Genomic DNA, 19,603 nt, shown 5'->3' with positions numbered 1-19,603 from the left:
ATGCCCCTCACAACCCCCCCTAACTCTCCCAGGGTCCCGCCCATACTGGATGTAGGTATCTGTGACCCTACGAACCCCCGTAAGCCCTCGAGGGATCTCTACAGCCTCCACGTAGGTGCGATGCTCTGTGCATTACCCTGCGTGACCACATGGTGTCACTGTTGCTCCACGGGGGAAATGCTCTGTGTATTACCCTGCGTGGCCACACGGTGCCACTGTTGCTCCATGCGGGGAAATGCTCTGTGCATTACCCTGCGTGACCACATGGTGTCACTGTTGCTCCATGCGGGGAAATGCTCTGTGCATTACCCTGCGTGGCCACACGGTGCCATTGTTGCTCCATGCAGGAAATGCTCTGTGCATTACCCTGCGTGGCCACACGGTGTCACTGTTGCTCCATGAGGGGAAATGCTCTGTGCATTACCCAGTGTGGCCACACGGTGTCACTGTTGCTCCATGCGGGAAATGCTCTGTGCATTACTGTAATGGAGTAGGGACTGTCTGTGTGGGGGATGGGAGAGCAGGGGGTGACTTTAGGACCGGACACGTGCTCAGCCTGTAACCTGAGCTAGGCGGGGGGAGGGGTCAGCACCTTTGCCCGGGAAGCTGGACACAGGAAATGGCCAGCTGGAGGGAGTTGGGTTAGTTCAGTTTCGGTTTTGGTCTGGGTGGTTGGAATTCAGGGATTCCCAAACTGGGAACTAAGTTTCCTGAACCCCTAGAAGGACTTGATTGTGGGGTCCTGCTTGTGCCTCCAAGCTCTGCTGTATCCTTCGCTCCTGTTGTCCAATAAACCTTCTGTTTTACTGGCTGGCTGAGAGTCACTGTGAGTCCCAGGAAGAGGGGTGCAGGACCGGACTCCCCCACACTCCGTGACAGACCCTAAGCCCCTCCGAGACCCCTGCAGCCTGGACGTAGGTATCTGTGCCTCCCACCAAACACCTAAGACACTCAGAGATCCCTCCAGCCTGAACTTAGGTATCTGTGCCCCCCACAAACCCCCTAAGCCCCCGAGGGACCTATACAGCCAGAACATTGGTATCTGTACCCCATATAGACTCCATAAGCCCCTTGCGACACTCCAGTGTGCACGTAGGTATATGTGCCCCTCAGAAACCCTCTAAGCCCCCAGGAACCCCTACAGCCTGGACATAGGTATTTGCACTCCCACAACCCCCCTAACCCCCCCCTCCCGGGACATCTACAATCTGGACGTAGATATCTGTGCCCCTCACGAAACCTCTAACCCCCCCTGGGAACGATACAGCCTGGACATACGTATCTGTGCCCACTCGAACCCCTAAAACCCACTGGTACCCCTACAGCCTGGACATCATAGGTGTCTTTGGCCCCCACAAATCCCCTAAGACTCCCAGGATGCCTCCAGCCTGGACGTAGGTATCTTTGCCCCCCACTAACCCCCTAAGCCCCCCTGGTAACCCTACAGCCTGGATGTAGGAATATGTGCCCCCCACGAACCCTCTAAGCCCCCATGGGACCCCTAGAGCATGGAGATTGGTATCTGTGTCCCCCCCAAACTCTCTAAGCCCCCCAGGGACCGCTATGGCCTGGACATAGGTATCTGTGCACCCCAAGGCCCCTAAGATCCCCCGGACCTCTGCAGCCTGGCTGTAGGTGTGACGGTGCTGCCCGTGGGAGACAGCTCAGCTCACTCAATCAGAGTGAATTGCAAACAAAACAGGGCAGACAAATCCCAAACGCTGCTGGTTATTTCAATACTTAGATTTACCAAGCCAGCACAAAACAGCTTCTGTAGTACATCACTGGTTACTTAGAAGTTTAAACCACGCAGTTCCCTTAAAGTACCCAGCCTCAGGCCTCCGTCCAGACACACCTGTTAGATATGATGATGATTCCTGAAAATCTTACTTCATCATGTTAAAGAAAAGATTCTTCTGATCCCAAAGGATCAGCCACATAACCAGGTTCAATTATAACTTAGATTTTACCTAAAATACATGCTATAGCCAATTCTTATTAACTAAGCTAAAATTTATTAGAAAAGAAAAGAGAGAGAGTGAGTGTTGGTTAAAAGATTAATAGACATATAGACTTGAATTCAATTTTTGAGGTTCAGATACAAAGTAGAGATGAGCTTGTAGTTGCCAAAAGTCCTTTTAGAAATAGTCCATAGGTTATAATCCAATGTCCATATTCAGGGTGGCTCCAGTCAATGACTGGGGATCTCAATCCTTGTGGCTTAAGGTTTCCCCCTCTTGAAACCCAAAGCAGATCTGAGATGAAGAAGGATCGTGTCCCAGGTTCTTAAACATTTCCAGCAGCCTTTCGGCCTGAGAAAACAATAGGCTTAACTCTCCTTCCAAGCATCCTGGCAATTAGTACAGAGTAATTTATTCATTAAACAGTTCAGATACAGATTACCACAACCTTCAAAGAGACACAGACAATAATACTATTTCACTCAAGTATCATCATAAATGTTAATATTCTTTTTTTGCTCTTTGAATTAAAACTATAGCAATAGACAAGACTTGTTTGCCTACATCACAAGACCTGAGCAAACACCTCCCCTTCTACCTCTAACACTGCAGACTTGCATTTCAAAGCTCTGTTCATTTACATATCTTGTTAACCAGTTTTTAAGGTTCACCCACGGGTCAGGTCAGTCGGTGAGGTGAGTTAATTAACTCTTTCTGGCCCTGTCACCTTTCAATGAGATATTAGATTATACTTATAATGTCACAGTCGCGGTGAGTTGACTGCTGCAGCTCCCCGTAGACTCTGCCTGCGCCTCTCACCGAGCTGGAGTACAGCAGGCGAGGGGAGAGCACTCAATGTATTGCATCTACACTAGACGCGATATATCGACCCCCGCTGGATCGATCGCTGCCCACCGATTCGGCAGGTGGTATAGACATACCCCGAGTATCTGGTGATCGGAGCTGGACCCCCGAGGGGGACACATTGAAGGAACTCAGGGGTTAAGGTGCCTCTATTGTCAACTGTCAGGGCTGCTGTGGCTCAGAGGAGGGTGCTTGACTGCCTGGCAGGCTTAGGCGCCGCAAGCCTTGGAGGTGGGAGAAGTGAAGCGGCCACGGCGTGCTCGGGGTGCTCGTGCTCGGAGCAGGGGTGAGCTCGGGCGAGGGGGGTGCCGCAGGGCAGAGCAGGAGAGTTGCCACAAGAGGGGAGCCTCAGGGTGGAGGGGGGAGCTGCCACGGGTGGGGCGCCTCAGGGCAGGGGTGCGGGGGGGGAGGGTGCAAGGTGGAAGTTTCGCCTAGGGCATGAAACTTCCTTGCACCGGCCCTGCCCCACGCCCTGCCTGCAGCCAGCCCTGCACCCCGTGCCCTGCCCTGCCGGCAGTCAGCCTCTGTCTCCAGCCAGCCCTGCACCTTCTGCTTTGCCTGCACCAGCCGCATCCTCCCTGCCCTGTCTCCAGCCAACCCCTGATGCACCCCCCTGCCTGAAGCCAGCCAGCCATGCAGCCCTTGCCCTGCCTGAAGCCAGACCCTACCTCCAGCCAACCCCACATCCACTGGTGCCCTGCACTTCCCAGGGCAGTAACCCTGCACATCTGCTTCAATGAGGGGGGCAGGGAGCAGCTGGGACCCACACATGTGCACACCCTAGGGTGACCAGACAGCAAGTGTGAAAAATCGGGACGGCGTGGGGGGTAATAGGATCCTAGATAAGACCCCAAAATTCGGACTGTCCCTATAAAATTGGGACATCTGGTCACCACAGCACACCCCCAGGACTCCTGAGTTCCATTGCTGGGTTTCCTATTGGTTCCTCTGCTGGTTGTTTTCCTTTTCCTGGGGACTTTGGGCAAGTTGCTCCCCACTCTCGGGCTCTGTCCCCAGCAGTCAAATGGGGATTTCATACCTTCCCGCTATTGGAAAGTGCTGGGAGAATCTCCCAGCAAAAGCTGCTCTGACAGTGCTAAGCAGCATCTGACCAATCAAGGTCGGAGCTCACTGCCCAGGAGGAGTGCTTGGCTCTGGGGTTTCACTTCAGCCCAGTGTAGAGAGAGAGCCCTAACCATGGAGTTTGGCTCAAGAAGACCAAGTCTCCAATTTGTTAAGGGTGTTTTGAATTTCAATCCTGTGCTCCAAAGTGCTTGGTGTCAGTTGTAAACTTTAGGAGCATGCTCTCCACTCCATTTTCCAAATCATTCATGAAAATATAGAATAGTACCTGACACCGGACTGATCCCTGCCAGACCCACTAGGTTCACCCTCCCCGTTGGGCAGCTAAACATGGAGAAGGGCTCCTGGAGTCTTGGCTTTCAACCAGCTCTGCACCCACATTACACTGATTGCAGCTGGACTGCATTTCCCTCGTTTGCTTCTGAGAATGTCCTATGGGACTGTGTCAAAAGCCTTAGTAACACCAAGCTAGATCCCATCTATTGTTTACTCACCTCTACCAGGCCCAGAACCCTGCCAAAGAAGGAAAGAGGATTGGTTTGGAATGATTTGTTCTTGACAATTCCACGCTCACTAGTCATAAGAACCAAATCATCCTGTAGGTGCTGCTGACAAACTGAGTGTTTAAGAATGTATTGCAGGATCTCTCCAGCTATGGCAGTCAGGCTAGCTAGTCTGTAAGTCCCAGAGGTCTTTTTGTTCCCCTTTGAAAGATAGGTCCTGTCTTGTTCATGGATGGGAAGATGTTCTTTTTCAGGGGTCTCAGACAAGAACTGGGGCACAACACCTGGTTTGTTAAGGCCACAAAAACGGAGGCAGGAACCTCTTCTCTGCTGCTGGCAAAGAACCACAGGTACCTAAAAGATAGGGACTCACATCTTTGAATGGGCTTTAAAAAGGCAGTGGTTAATAAGTTTGGCCCCGACCATTTCTTGTTTCCACAGACTAGACATTTTAGCAAACTTTAGAATTCCTTGGTGCTAAACACTATGAAACTCCCCTTTCTCCTTCACAGAGGGCTTTAATACCCCTTATCTCACTTGGGCTCTAAACTGCCCATAGTTCGAGAACTGTTCCTGTTCCGATTGGACAGATGGGAGAAGGGAAGTGACCTACCCAAGGCCTACACAACAAAGCGATGGCAGAGCCAGAAAGAGAAGCAACCAGTTCTGACTCCTGTTCTAACAGATGAAAACACCCCAGAGCCCAGGAATCGAGATGGTGGGAAAATTTCATTCAAACCGTTTCTGTCCGAAAATCCCATTTAGACTAAACCAGTTTGTTTCTCAAAATCATAACAAGTGGGATGAAAGATCTTTGCAAAAATATTTTGTTGCAAAACAAAAGCATCTCCTCTTTGTCAGAGTGTGTTAAATTGTCTCCTCGCACACAAAGAGGAGACACTTACATCTCAACCATTAGATAAGATGCTTCAATCTGAGCTAAGTCGTTGCTACTATTAACAATTTCAAAATAAAAAAATACAAATAAAATAGACTATTTCAGCTAATCTATTATGTCATAATCTGCTCTGAGTAAACATGATGGGAAACTTCATATTATGCACTACTTCTAGTGACACTCCCAAATGGATCCGCATCCTTCACCCACCATGAGGTAGGTAAGAGCAAATCATTATTATCCCTACTTGAAAGAGGGAGAAGCTAAGGCTGAGAAAGGAGAATTGACTTGTCTTAGGTCACACAGCCCGTCAGAGGCAGTGTTGGGAATAGGACCGAAGAGCCCTGATTTTCAAACAAACCATCGGATCTTGAATTTCAGACATTGAATGACCTGAATACTGTGCTCTCAGATGAGCTCCAGACCAACAACAGTGACAGTAATTATTCAGCAAGTATTTGAGGAGAACTGCAATGTTAGAGGGAATCATCAACTGCTCAGAGACAATTAATGCAGAGAAGCAGCAAAATTAATCAAAGATAGAACTGGTTCTGACTTATTTACTTGATCTTAAAAGAGAACAACAAGGACCTGAGTCTCCTCCCTGTCAATAACCCCCTGCTCAATCAATCAGGGTAGAGACTGAGGACGGGAGGCTGAGGGTTCTCACCAGAGAGCCCAAAGGATGGCCCAGGTCACCGGTGGGGATCACTGCCCGAGCACTATTTCAGTCCCACATTTTTGGGTGGACCTTCCATAGTGGGAGCTGCAGAGGACTTCCCTGCAACACACACACACACACCTCCGTCCTGTTGTTGGGAAGGGAACAGGAGAAAGGACAAAAGAAGCAAGAGAAGAAGAGGAGGGAGGGATGGAGGAAGAGGTGAAACAAAAAGGACAAACCCTAATGTCCCCAGCGATTCTAAGGGACAAAATCCCAGGTGCGCAATAAAATTCTGCCTCCTTAAGCTCGTGTTTTCCATGCCTAGAATTCACTTGTCACCAGATAGATCAGACTGAACAGGTTTCAAACCTCCAGGAGGCTCTTACCTTCTAAACAGGGACGGCTGTTTTCTAGTAAAATCACTACAAGGGAAGGAGGAAACTCGAAAGAGGTTCCTCCTGGCGCTCACGTCCATGACCCCAAATAATCTCTCAGTCCTCAAAGAGAGACCTGGAAAAGGAAACGTGCTGAAGTAAAGCCACAGAGGTCTCTGAGGTTTCCCTGGCCCCTAGCCCCTGTCCTGCCTGTCTGATGTCAGCATCTCTCTGTGAGGTCACCATCTCCCCACCACCTTTGACCAATAGTCTGAGGTCCTGCAAAAGGCCTTTGTGATGTCACTGCCACACCCCTCCCTTGCTGGGCTAATGTCCTGCCCCTGGCCAGGCACTTTGGAGGTTTGAGCTACTCCCTGTGGATCACCCCACTCAAGGAGCGCTCGTTCTAGGCAGCAAGCCGGCTAGACAGGAAAACATCAGACGCTGCTCCCAATGCTACACTCAGTTTTTCAGAAATTAGTCGACTTCATGGTCAGAAGACACCATTAGAGCATCTAACCTGCATATCACAGGCCTCCTGTATGACATAACAGCTACTTTGGGGGCAAACACATTCCAGAAAGGCATCTAGTCTTCATTAAATGACATCAGGAGATGGTGAATCCACCACTTTCCTTGGTAGCTTGCTCCTGTGGTGAATCATCCTCGCTGTTGACTATTGTGCCTCAGTTGTAATATGAATTTGTCTCTTTTCACTTTCCAGCCATTGGGTCTTGTTATGCCTTTCTCTGCTCCATTCAAGAGCCCGTAAATACCCAATCTTTTCTCTCCATTAAGGCCCTTCAACATTTCAATGAAATCACCTTTCAATCTTCTTTTGATAAGCTAAACAGGTTGAGCTCTTTCAATAGCTCACTGGAAGGCATTTTTCTCCAGCCCTCAGAACATTTGGTGGCTCTTTGCTGCCCTAGCTCCAATTTCACAACATCTTTTTCAAATGAGGATACCAGAACTGGAGGCAGTATAAAGGTTGTATAAAGGTAAAATTAAATAGGTTGCAGAGGAGTTTTTTTTAATTTCGGCTTTTGTTGCTAAAAATTTTGTATCTCTGCGGTGAGAAAAATCTCTCCCCGAATGCCAAAATTTGAGCCATGAAAAGCGGCAGTGTGAACAGCGCATCATAGGTGGAACTGTGCTCCCGGTGACAAAGCTCCTGCCCCTCATTGGAGGTAGTTTGGCTTTCTTGCCGGGGAAGCTCTCTCTCAGTGATAAGGACGGCCACACAGCGCACCTTACAATGGCATGGTTAGAGTGGCACAGCTGCACCGTGGTAAGGTGCGCGGTGTAGACACAGCCTCAGAGCTGAGGAAAGCCGACAGGCGCTGAGGAGCACAGGGTTCAGACAGAGACATCCGTTAGGAGAGGAACTATTCACAGGGATTCTGTATAGCTTAGTAAGGTGGAGAGGATGGAAGACGATAATGTACAGGTAAGTTCTGATGAGAAACAGTGAAATGAAAGAGTCTCCCTCAATTACATCATGTAATAGCAGACAGCTAAAATGGGACACATTTTAGAAGTGCTTAAATACAAACGCTAAACGTCTAAGTACTAAGACTGGTGAATTTGAGTGCCTGGTATTGAGTGACGATATTGATAGAATAGGCATCACAGAAACCCTTGCACCCCCTCCTGCACCCACATGGGGAGACTGACCTGTGTGCATGGAGCAGCTGGCATTGCTGCCCCCCACTCCTCCCTGGAACGCTGCTCATCTGGGCACCCCTAGGGGCTGTGGGATGTGGGGGCAAGAAGTGCGATCATCCGAGCTCCCTGCATCCAGGTCACTTTCCTCAGCCGGGCTGCATAGCGGGAGGGCAGAGAGCAGCAGCTTCTGATACTCCCCTCACAGCACAGCCCAAGTGGGAAAAGTGACCAGGACGCATGGAGCACATAGGGTTGCTCCTTACTCCCCTCAAACCTCTATGGACCCATGGAGGAGCATTGGGGCAGGGGAGAGCAGTGAGCACCTTTGCACCGCCACACGGTGCCCTTTGACCCCTGGAGCCCTGGGCGGCTATCGGGGGGCACCACCCCTAAGGCCGGCCAGGCTCCCCAGAACGAGCAGCAGAAAACACAGATACTGGCCACACTCTGAGCAGTGGTAGCCTGGGCGGCTCATAATTAAGGCTCAGGGGGGAGGGGTGTCTTAACATTTTTTCCCAGATTTGGACCTTAGCGTCCAAAATATGGGTGTTAGCATGAAAACCTCCAAGCTTAGTTACCAGCTTGTACCTGGTAAAGCTGCCACCAGCCAGGGATTTATACAGTGCCTGGCTCACTGTGGTCTCCCCAAAACCTTCCCCGGGGGACCCCCAGACTCAGATGCCTTGAGTGTCACAACAAAGGGGAATAAACCATTTCCCTTCCCCCTCCTCCCCTCCAGGTGTTCCCTCCCTGGGTTCCTGGAGAGATATACAGAAGCAAGCTCCGTGAATCTAAACAGAGGGAATCCCCCCTCCCTGTTTCCAGTCCTGGAAATAGAAGTACCAAGATAGCTAATCTCTCTTCCCCCTTACCCAGAGGGTATGCAAAGTCAGGCTAGTAAATCTAACACAACGAGATTTGCCCCCTGACTTCTTCCTCCTACCAATTCCCTGGTGAGCTGCAGACTCAATTCCCTGGAGTCCCCACTAAAGAAAAAATCCAACAGGTCTTAAAAAGAAAGCTTTATATAAAAAGAAAGAAAAGGACATAAAAATGGTCTCTCTGTATTAAGGTGACAAATACAGGGTTATTTGCTTAAAAGAAAAAAATGAATAAACAGCCTTATCCAAAAAGAATACAATTTAAACATTCCAGCAACAACACACATGTAAATACAAAAAAAAAACAATATAAACTTATTGTCTTATTATCTTTGTACTTACAACTTGGAAACAGAAGATTAGAAAGGCAGGAGATAGAAAAATCACTCTCATAGCCGAGACGCCACAGACACAAGACAAAGAACAAAGAACTCACACACAAACTTCCCTCCACCCAGATTTGAAAAAGTCTTGTTTCCTGATTGGTCCTCTGGTCTGGTGTTTTAGGTTACTGGTGTTACCCCTTTATAGGTAAAAGAACATTAACCCTTAGCTATCTGTTTATGACAAGGGAGCTCGGCCTCCCCAAACCTTGCACTGCCAAGGGGACAGTGGGGCCCATGATCAGGGGCCCTGGCCAAGTTAGGTCCCCCTGGAAAAGTCTCCCCTATGTCATCCCCAGGGCTGGAGGAGCTCCCACTCCCTGCTACAGCCCGGGGGCTACAGCAGGGACACAGAGCTTCTCTGGTCTCAGGGCCACAGCGGGGCAGGGGTAAAGGAGTGATAGGGTGGGGCTGGTGGGGGAAGGGGTGGAACAGAAGTGACAGTGGATGGGGTCATGGGTGGAAGGGGGTAGAGCCACAGACAGAAGGTAGGGGCATGGTTCTGGTGCTGGGGCCCCCACACTTGTTCTCCCTTTGCCGGGGGTTTGGCATCACTAGCCCCGGCTTAGCGAGTAGGGTTCAGTGGTGCCCATAATGTGGGGTGCGACGCCTAGGGGGACACAGAGGAACATTCATGGGGGCACCTCAGGACCTGAGCCAGCCCACATAGAGGGCAGGGAGGGAGTACCACTCTGCCACAGCTCTTCCCCAACCCCACCCTCAGCCTGAGACTCTGGCTCCCAGCCCGGCGTCAACCCCTTTACCCCTGTCCGCACCCCTCTCCCCAGCAAGCAACAGCCCCACTCCTCCCAGCCCCAGTTCTTGACCGTGGCTTCCGAGGGGCCACAGCCATGGCTAAGAGGGCACAATGTGAAATGTTTGGGGACCACTGGTTTAGGGTGACGTCCTCAATCACTTCTCTGCAGTCCAATAAAAGCTATTCCTCACTCACCTACCCCTCCATCAGGACGGACTAGGTATGTTCTGCTGCCCTTCACTCATACAGGAAGGAGAATAACATTTCATTCCACTCAATCCTAAAGTGATTTGTAACCCAAGACCATCCCAAACTGGTCATTTTGGGGAAGCGGCCCCATCATGCTGCATAGCTAGGTAGAGTAGGTGTGTCTATGCAAACACGGTCTGTTCCTGAAGTCTTTCTCCAGCTCCTCACTAGGTGAGAGAGGGGAGCTCATTCAGACCCTGCTTACGCTTAGTATTTAAAAACTCCTTCGTGTCCCTATCTCTGCCGGCCTTACATTTCTCCTCCTGTCTGTTTTTTGACAGCTCAGATGAGGTGACCGAGTCGTTAAGGTGATGGACTGCTACCCCATTATGCTCTGCCTGCATGGGTTCAAATCCCATTGTCCTCACAGGCATTTAGTCTTCACCCTCCTTTATAGACAACCATCTCCCCCTTTGGTACAAAAACAGATCAAACAATGCTGCTTGTGTTACAAAAATTGGGTCAGTTAGTAAGCTTAGAGAGGACTAATAATGCCCCTCCCCCCAGAGTTTGGCAGAAAGCAGCACATTTATTAGCTTGATAGCTAAGCTCATAAGAAGGGATGGGGGAGGGTGTCACACTCATACTCACGCTCCCAGGACAGGCCTGGCAGTGGAGATGTCAGGATCCTTTAAGGTAAGTGTCCCACAGTGCAGCGATGGACGGTGCGATGAAGATCAGTCTCCCTGAGGTGCAATAGAATGTAACACAGCCAACCACTGGCCAGATGGGCCGGGTGAAGGGCATTCACTGGAGGTACAAAGGAGAGTGGGAAAGCCACTTCACAGGCATTCAAAGAGGGAAAGGACACAAGCTGGGGGAGTTTAACAGACCTTTTGAGCATACAGGTTATACAGAGCATACAGATCACTGCTGCTCCTACAACATGATAAGTTCTCAAGCAGCATGTTTCTTACTTTGCCCATCTGTCAATTTTGATGATTATTGATGGAAATATTTTGCCATTGGGTTGTGTGTTTACACAGAAATTGACACTTACCAACAAATACACAATTCTTCCAAGCCTGCCTAGTCTGCAGTTGATGGGTTCAGAGGGACACATTCACTCTTCCAGGTCCCCATTCCAGGCCTGTGCTCTCCAGGTTGTCAACTTCTCGAACTGCTGGGATCCTTCCCTCATCTCCCCCCAAACCACTGCCCCACCCCCACTTCTGGGGTCCCCTCCCTACACTGTCTAACTCCACTGCTGGCAGGATCCCTTCCTGTTCCTTTCATTTCCTGCCTCCACTCTGAGCAAAAGCTCTGCACTCTTCCCACACCAGAAGTTGAACCCAGGCCACCTGGGTGAAAACCAGGAATCCTGACCACTAGCCCATATGGGACTATTGTTGCATCTGACGAAGTGGGTATTCACCCACGACAGCTCATGCTCCAATACGTCTGTTAGTCTATAAGGTGCCACAGGATTCTTGGCTGCTATTATTTCTACAACTCAGGCCTTGGCTACACTGGAGAGTTACAGTGCAGGTGGTGGCTTTACAGCGCTGTAACTTACTCCCCGTCCACACTGGCAAGGCACATACAGCGCTGTATCTCCCTGGCTACAGTGCTGCATGTGCTCCACCTCGACGAGAGGAATAAAGAGAACAGAGCTGGTGATGCAGCGCTGGGGTGCCAGTGTAAACAGTGATTAATCTTACTATGCTGTCACTGACCTCCGGAACCTTCCCATAATGCTTTTAAGTAGAGATAACGCTCTTTGTTTTGGTGTGATGCCTCTGTTTGTTTTGTTGTGAGCTCAAGGCTCCCGGAGCTGCTTATCTAAAAACCAAACATAGTTACTGTTTGCAGTGAATGAGCAGAGGCAGGGGGATCCCTTTGGAACACCCACAGCTGGTGTTTGCTTGAGGAGAGAAGCAGCCGGGTGGGCACGGGGGGGGGGTCTGTTTTGGATCAAAGGCTTATCTGGTCTGTGAGGAAAAAAACAAAGGCGGCTATTTGCATTTAGTGAATGAGAGAGGCGTGTGGGAGGAGGCTTGAACTTGCCAGGCAGGGAGCTGACACAGTGTCAGCTCCAAAAATCCACTCGCTTTGTCTCCCGCACGCTCCGTGTCACACTCCACCCCACCCTCCTCTTTTGAAAAGCACATTGCAGCCACTTGAATGCTGGGATAGCTGCCCATAATGCACCACTCCCAACAGCGCTGCAAATGTGGCCATGACAGAGTGCTGGTAGCTGTCAGTGTGTCCACACTGCAGCGCTTTCCCTAAACAGCTGTAGGAAGACAGCTTTAACTCCCAGCGCTGGACAGCTGCAAGTGTAGCCAAACCCTCTCTAAGCCGACCCCTTATGAGAACAGCAGGGACTAGCATGACTAGATGTCCCGATTTTGGGGTCTTTTTCTTATATAGGTGCCTATTAACCCCACCCCCATCCCAATTTTTCACATTTGCTGTCGGATCACCCTAGCAGGGGTTGCACACAGGGCTGCATTAACCTTCAGGTGCTGAGGTTTCCCTCTCTCCATTCCCAGAGCCTGTGATCAGGAAACAGACTGCCCCCCGGCCCCGTTGGGATCTAGGTGGGTACAGAGACTGGGGCCCGGGGGTTCCCCTTGGTGTGGCTGGCGGGGGCGGGAGGGGAGAAGCCGGAGCTGCAGGCGGGGGAAGGGCGGTGGGACATTGTGACCCGGAGCCCCCGGGGAATGAGAGGTGCTGGGGGGCAGGAAAGTGACTCTGCCCCAGGGAGCCTGGGAGAAGCCTTGAAGGCGCCTCGGCCCCAGTGGAGCTGCAGGAGGATCCGCCCGCCCACCCCTCTGGAATGGGGAGGCCGGGGCCCGGCCGTCGTGTGGGGGGGAGGGGAGGACCCCGGGCCAGGCGGGGTGGGCGGTGTATTAAATCCCTCCCCATAGCAATGTGCTACTCCCGGGCACTGCGCATACCCAGTAACAGCCGCTGAAGCCGCTGCCCTTCCCCCTGCCCGGACCAGCCGTAACGTTCCGCCGGGCGCTGGGGGCGGTTCTGAAGCGGGGCGGGGGAGTAAGAGGGAGCGTGGGAGGGGCGGGCGCAGAGCAGGAAATTGATGGGCGGGGGGGTCAGGCAGCTGGAGGTAGGGTTCGTGAGGGGCTAAAGGGCACAATCCAGGCTGGGGGAAGGAGCAGGAGTTGAGCTCAGGCTCAGGGGGAGCCGCTAGCAGAGCCCCCCCCTTTGGTGTGAGGGCGGAGGTGTCGAGGGGGGAGGAGAAGCCGGAGTTGCAGGGGGGGAGGTCACTGGTGTGGGAGGGAGGTGAGTTAACTGGATCCTGTCCCTGTTTTTGCCACTTCCTCCCGCACACATATTCTCTCAAGATTTCCCCTTTTCTCTCTCATTATCACACGTGGCTATAAAATCCAGGTAGATTCTCCTCCCCCCCCCCAATGATCAGCTCTCTAATTGCCTCTGATTTTCCCTTTTCTCTCCATACTTCTCAGATGTCAATTTAAAATCTCTCCGATGGGGGGTGGATTTTCCCACCCATTTTATATGCAGCGATTTGTCCTTGTTTGGGTGGGAAATTGTTGCCCTGGGTCATTCCCCAGAACATGGCTCCCACTGGAGTGGGATGGGATGAGGTTCCCGTTCTCTGCCAGGGCAGGGAAGGGAAGGGAGGAGCACATCCCCCATGGAGACTGCCCAGACCCCATTTCCCAATTCCCATGCGGCCCCCTTCCATTGTCCAGGGAGCCTTCCAGCTCCCCCCCTCCCTTAAATCAGCTCCTCAAAGGGCTCTGAGCTGCTCACGTGAATGGTTGCCCCGTGGCCGGGGGGGACCATCACATTCTGTTTATGTATTGGACAGTCATATAAAATCCAGTCCAACAGTCCCCCTTTTCCACTAGTTATTTAACAGCAACATCAAATCCCCTCCTATCTTGGTGGTTTTCTCTCATGTTATCAAATGTCGTTTGTGACAGGGTTCTCTCTGCGTGTCTCAAAGATTGATATAAAATACCCCAAACATTTGTCCCACTTCTCTCTAGTTGTTTTATTTCTAATTGAATCTGATGGGTTGTTTCCCAATGTGCTAAGATGCAGCCGCCTCTGGGGTGGATCCATGGTGGCCATTATTTGCTAGTGACAGCCCGTGGATCTTTCTTGCCCTCCAGGCCTTCCATTCTCCTGTTAAAGAAGCACTCCCCAGGCTCCCTCTGCCTGTGTGACTGGCAAGCAGGAGGTGGCGTTAACTTTCTAGCCACTTCTCACACTCTGTGAGGTAACACTTGCAGGGGCAGGGAAGGTGTCTGTGTGGGGAGATTGCAGCTGAAGGGGCATTGTGGTAGGGGGAGGCCTCTGGGTGGCTGGGCAGGGGGTACCCTAGTCAGGTTGGTGGGTTGTGGAGGTTTGGGGTTTTCAGGGGTGATGGTTCTGATGTGCCCATCCCTGAGGCTATGGGTCCTGGAGGTGGGTATCGCTGGGGGCCTGGTGGCTGCAGAACAGTGGGGGTGGGTGTCTCTTGGGGAGGCTGGACAGAGGGTTAGAGGGAGCCTGGTTCTGTGCCAGGGGCTCTGTCTGTGCTTCCCCCGCTGGTTCCTGGTTTTGTTGCCATGCCCAGTGCACAGAGCTGGGGGAGGGGATCCCTGGCACTAGATGAGGGCATGCCAGGGAAGCAGAGTGATGGGTCGCACTGTAAAGCATCAGGGAGTCACACTGGGCAGAGGAGGGGGTCCCAGGCAAATGTCAGGGTAGATCGTTCTGGAGGGTGGGGAAGTTCCTAGGCAGGCAGTGAGGGACTGAGTTCCCAGTGGGGGGTGGGGTCCCTTGAGGGGCTCCCTGGCTGCTGGGGGCTCTTGGTGGGGGGAACCCTTTGGGATTCCCAACCTGGCAATCATGGTGTGGTGGGGGTTCTCTGGCCGGTGGGGCTTTGAGGGGTATCTGGGGTCCCTGGCCAGGGACTCTGGGGGCTGCGTCCCAGGGAATATCTGATGGGATCCTGGCTCGGGGGTGTCTGGGGCCCCTGTCTGGGGGGTCTGGGCTCTCGGTACTAGGGGGTGTCTGGGGGCTGCTGCTAACCATGATCCTTCTCTCTGGTCAACTTGTACCAGAGTTCTGGCTCCTAGTCACCAGGTCACTAAGTTCGTTCCCCAGTCACGTGCCCTGTCACTGTGATAACTTTCTGTCCACTTAGCAAACACTGTTCGTGTGAAATCACAGAATTTACTTTTCTCCTCTTTTGAAAACTGCAGGAACTTTCGGTTCCGTTTGGAAAATTTTTGCCCCCAGTCCTTGTCCTAGATCTGCGGGGGTGAGGGAGGTGGGAAGGGAGTCAGCACTGCCACAGGATGGTCTTTTCCACTGCGTTCTAAACTCATTCTTTCTGAAATCCAGTGTCATTGAGACCGTTGTTAATCCAGAGTCACTGTATGGAAAGACAAGGAGTGATTCCAGATGGACAGTGGGTCAAATGAGATCAGCCATTCTCCCTGTGAGGAGGGGCTCCCATTAGCTGCTCTCCACAGAGAGCTAAAGGAGGGAAGCTGCTCATACACTCTGTCCCTCTCTGCTCAGGATATTGGGGTTCAGCTTCCTGGGTCAGATGCTGCAGCCTCCATTGTGATCTGGGAGACCAGGCTTGGCAGCTGCTGCTCCCCCAGTGGTTCTCTGTGCTGGGAAGTGACCTTAATTAAAGCTTCTTCTCTGACCGGCCCAGGGGATGACTTTCTGCAGCTGGTCCTAGCCCCCTAGGGCTGTCCTGGGCCCTGTTACTACTAAATTCTGAGCCAGAGTCTCCAGGTAACTGAAAGACCTCAAGGAATGTCCTAGGGTCTGGCAAGAAGGTGACTCTGCACAAACAACCCCACCTCATTTCTCCTCCCATTAGCGGTTGCCAGGAGGAAATCCAGCCATGGGAGAGCAAAACCCCCAGGAATGGGACTGTCCCAGCCAGAGGGGCAGGGAGAGAGGACAGGGGAAGGAGAGACTGAAAGGGGCAGTGGGAGAAATGAATGTGGGGGAGAGATTTCCAGCTCTCTAGTCCACCCAGACACATGTATTGCTGCATCCTGGGGCAGAACCACTTTCCAGAGAACAAAACAAGGATCAGACAGAGCAAAAGCCAGTTCCTGACTCCATATTCTCCCTGCTGGGGTGTGGCTGCCGTGGGGTCAGTGTCTGAGGGAATCCCCCACAGTGACTCCTTTGGTTCTGCTCTTTTCTAGCCTTGTGTTCAGAGAAGGGGTGAGGGGAGAGAGAAGGGAGGTTAAAAATGTGTCTGTGGACTTAGCCTGGCAGGAGGGGCCAGGTCTAAATTGTAATAAACAGATTGAGCATTTCCCAGCATGACAGAATCTAGGGTGTCTGTCTGCAGGGAAAGGGCCTGGGAGAATTGTGATGTGAAATTAACTAAAACCGGTTCTGAAACGCCCACAACTGCCCTTCTCCCCCAGACAGGCTGCAGAATGTTTTGCTCCAGCTCATCCCAGCCTGGCGTGGGACAGGGAAGAGAAATGGCTGCAGTGGAGTCAGTCCAGGCAGAGATTATCGGGGGGTTGCTGGTGGGTTCCTGCTGGAGGAAAGGGAGAGCAAATACACCAGAGGTGGGAAGGTTTGCAGAGTCTGGTTTGGAGGTTGGAGCGGGGCAGGAAATTCACAGCGTGGGGAAAGGAGGAGGCCAGGGTGTGGCAGACCTGCTGGGAGTTATTTACTAAGTGGCCTAGATTCTAGGAACAGACCCAGGAGGTTTGGAGGTGGAAATGCCCTAATTTGTGAAGAGAGAAAATAACCCACCTACATGGAGCTAGTCAAACTGACCAGACTCCTAGTGCTGGAGCCTGACCTCATTAACCATCAGCTGCTGTGAGATATAAAGGGGACACCCATGAGTCAGGCTTATTGGAGCTGCCTCTCCCTTCATATCCCGCTCCTCACAATGAGGAGGGTGTTGGGCATCCGACCAGCGAGCTCTCCCTGGACCCTGCTAGGGGCTCCATCTCCTGTATCAGTCAGTGGCTAGTAGGGGGGTGATGGATATGCTGGGAGAGATAAGGGGCTCTCTCTTCATCCCCTCACCCTGGCATTTGCTGGATACTCTGAGCCAGGTCGAGGTGGGACTCTCCTGACTATGATCCACCCAGAGCTTCCATTTGATTCACTCTTCTCTGCCACAAATAGTGGGGCTGTGAGTGGGGCAGCAAGTCCTTAGTGTTGGACTCTTACTCTTTCAGGGGCTGGTGACCTTCAAGGAGATGGCTATGTATTTCACCAGGGAAGAGTGGGCTCTGCTGGACCCCACTCAGAGAGCCCTCTACTAGGATGTCATGCAGGAGAACTATGAGACTGTGACCTCGCTGGGTAAGGGTTCCTGTCCCTTCTGTTCTTGGAAGGGGAAATGAAGAGTGAAGGTTCACGCCACCCCCACAATGCCATCTGTACCCTGTCCTGTTTCAGCATCACCCCAATAGGCCAGTGACACACATAATACCAGAGACCCTCCTCTGCTGCAGAACACTTTGGGAACAGAGCACAGGAGCCGTATTGCACAGTGTCAAATATCTCCTGTTTGCTCAAGTGAAACTGGGGGTTAGGTCTGGCATAACTGTCCCATACCCCTAATCATTTTTGTTGCCCTTTTCTGAACCTTTTCCAATTCCAATATATCTATTTTTGAGATGGGGTGACATGTGCATGCAGTATTCAAGATGTGGGTGTATCATGGATTTATATGCTGTTTTTACAAATATGATCTATGAGATATTCTGTCATATCTAACACTTTCTTAATTATTTCCTACATTGTTCACTTTTTTTCACTGCTGCTGCACATTGAGTGGATGTTTTCAGAGAACTATCCACAGTGACTCCGAGATCCATCTCTTGAGTGGAAACAACTAATTTAGACCCCATCATTTTGTATGTATAGTTGGGATTGTGTTTTCCAATGGGCTGTACTATGTGCTATCCTGTCATCTAGTACTGCTGAGATCCTGGATTCAGTAATATCCCTGCCCTTCCTGTTCCCTTTTTACACCGAACCCTGTCAGCCCATGCTTCCTGTTCCCAGCTTCCCCAGGATTCTCGCACTGTCTCTGAACCTCTCTGTCAGCAAGAAGCAGTGCCAGGGACACTTGCCCTCGGTCTGGAGTCTTCGATTTCTGGGACATGGATTTACTTTCTCTGTGTTGTAAGAGGCTCTGTCATAATGAGTGTCTGTGATGTTACCCAGAGTACAATCTGGGCTATTAAATAGCTGTCCCCTCAGTCCTCCAGCATGGGGTGCCTTTTCCACTGTTTTCCCGCGAGAACAGCCTCTCTTGGCCAATTAACACACAGTCTCCAGCATGTAACTCACTCCCAGCTACACAGTATTGAGTGCTGCTAGACAGCCACTCATGAATTACACCTCAGGAGAAAACCAGCAAATTCTCAAGTGCCCAACTTTCCCCCAGAAATGTGCATCTTGCACTGTCCAGCATGCTACTGAACGACCCAAGCTCATATGAAGTCTGTCATTTCATCAGCGGAAAATGACATGCACCAGCTTGTTATCCCAAACAGAGTTTCCAACACACTTCAATCCATACATACTGGTTAGATGAACAATAAACCAAGATTGTTAACTACCAAAAACTAAAACTAGGCCCAGTCCATGAAAGGGGCACTCCCAGGAGAGACTGTATAAAGGCTGGAACATGAAACACCTTTGTAAACCTGAGACAGCTACCTTGGGGACAATGACAGGGAGAATCCCCCAAAGTGACTCCTTTGTTTCTGCTCTTCTCTGGCCTCCGATTGTTCCTTCCAACGTGGAGTACTTTGCACTTGTCTCTACTGAATTTGATCCTATTTACTTCAGATCATTTCTCCCGTTTGTCCACATCATTTTGAATTTTAATCCAATCCTCCAAAGCACTTACAACCCCTCCCAGCTTGGTGTTGTCCGCAAACTTGATACGTGTAAGAGAGAGACTGTTACTGGGAGGGTTTCCCCATGTGTCAGAGGGTTACACCCTGGTGGGAGGGGGCTAGGCCTGTACTGGAATAAGGTCACTCTGTGCTTCACAGTGTGCTAGAACCTAGAATGTGCATTAGCAGGGGAAAAGCTGGGGGGAATCGGCTTGGGGAATGGACAAAAGCCTAGTCTGAATTCTCACACCTTGCCCTTTTCACCCCGGCAGGCCAGAGAATAACATCCATGTTTCGCTGCAGATCATCTCGTCCTCCCAGGGGCAAGGAAATGGCTGCAATGGAGCTGGCTCAGGTAAGAGATTATCAGGGTGGCGGGCTCTGCTTGGAGGTTGAGGAGCAGTAAATGCATAAGAGGGTGGGAATTGCTAGAGGTGGTGGGAAGCAGGAAATATCTCGAGTGGAGAAAGGGAGGGGACAG

At 51.3% G+C, this 19,603-nt stretch overlaps 1 protein-coding gene across 1 annotated transcript in view; it reads left to right on the top strand.

The window, feature by feature from the left end:
• The window catches only part of LOC127055902 (zinc finger protein 707-like), a 673,013-nt gene that overhangs the window by 162,697 nt on the left and 490,713 nt on the right, over positions 1–19,603 (top strand). Inside the window, exons 2-3 of the mRNA XM_050963444.1 lie at positions 17,446–17,572; positions 19,395–19,477. Coding sequence (XP_050819401.1) covers positions 17,539–17,572; positions 19,395–19,477 — 117 coding nt within the window. The 5' untranslated portion in view covers positions 17,446–17,538. The remainder of the gene's footprint in view (positions 1–17,445; positions 17,573–19,394; positions 19,478–19,603) is intronic.

Source organism: Gopherus flavomarginatus, chromosome 7, assembly GCF_025201925.1.
Source record: "Gopherus flavomarginatus isolate rGopFla2 chromosome 7, rGopFla2.mat.asm, whole genome shotgun sequence".
In the NCBI taxonomy this organism is placed as follows: Eukaryota; Metazoa; Chordata; order Testudines; family Testudinidae; genus Gopherus; species Gopherus flavomarginatus.
The sequence above is the reverse complement of the archived record's forward strand: the minus strand, read 5'-3'. Positions and strand labels throughout refer to the sequence as shown.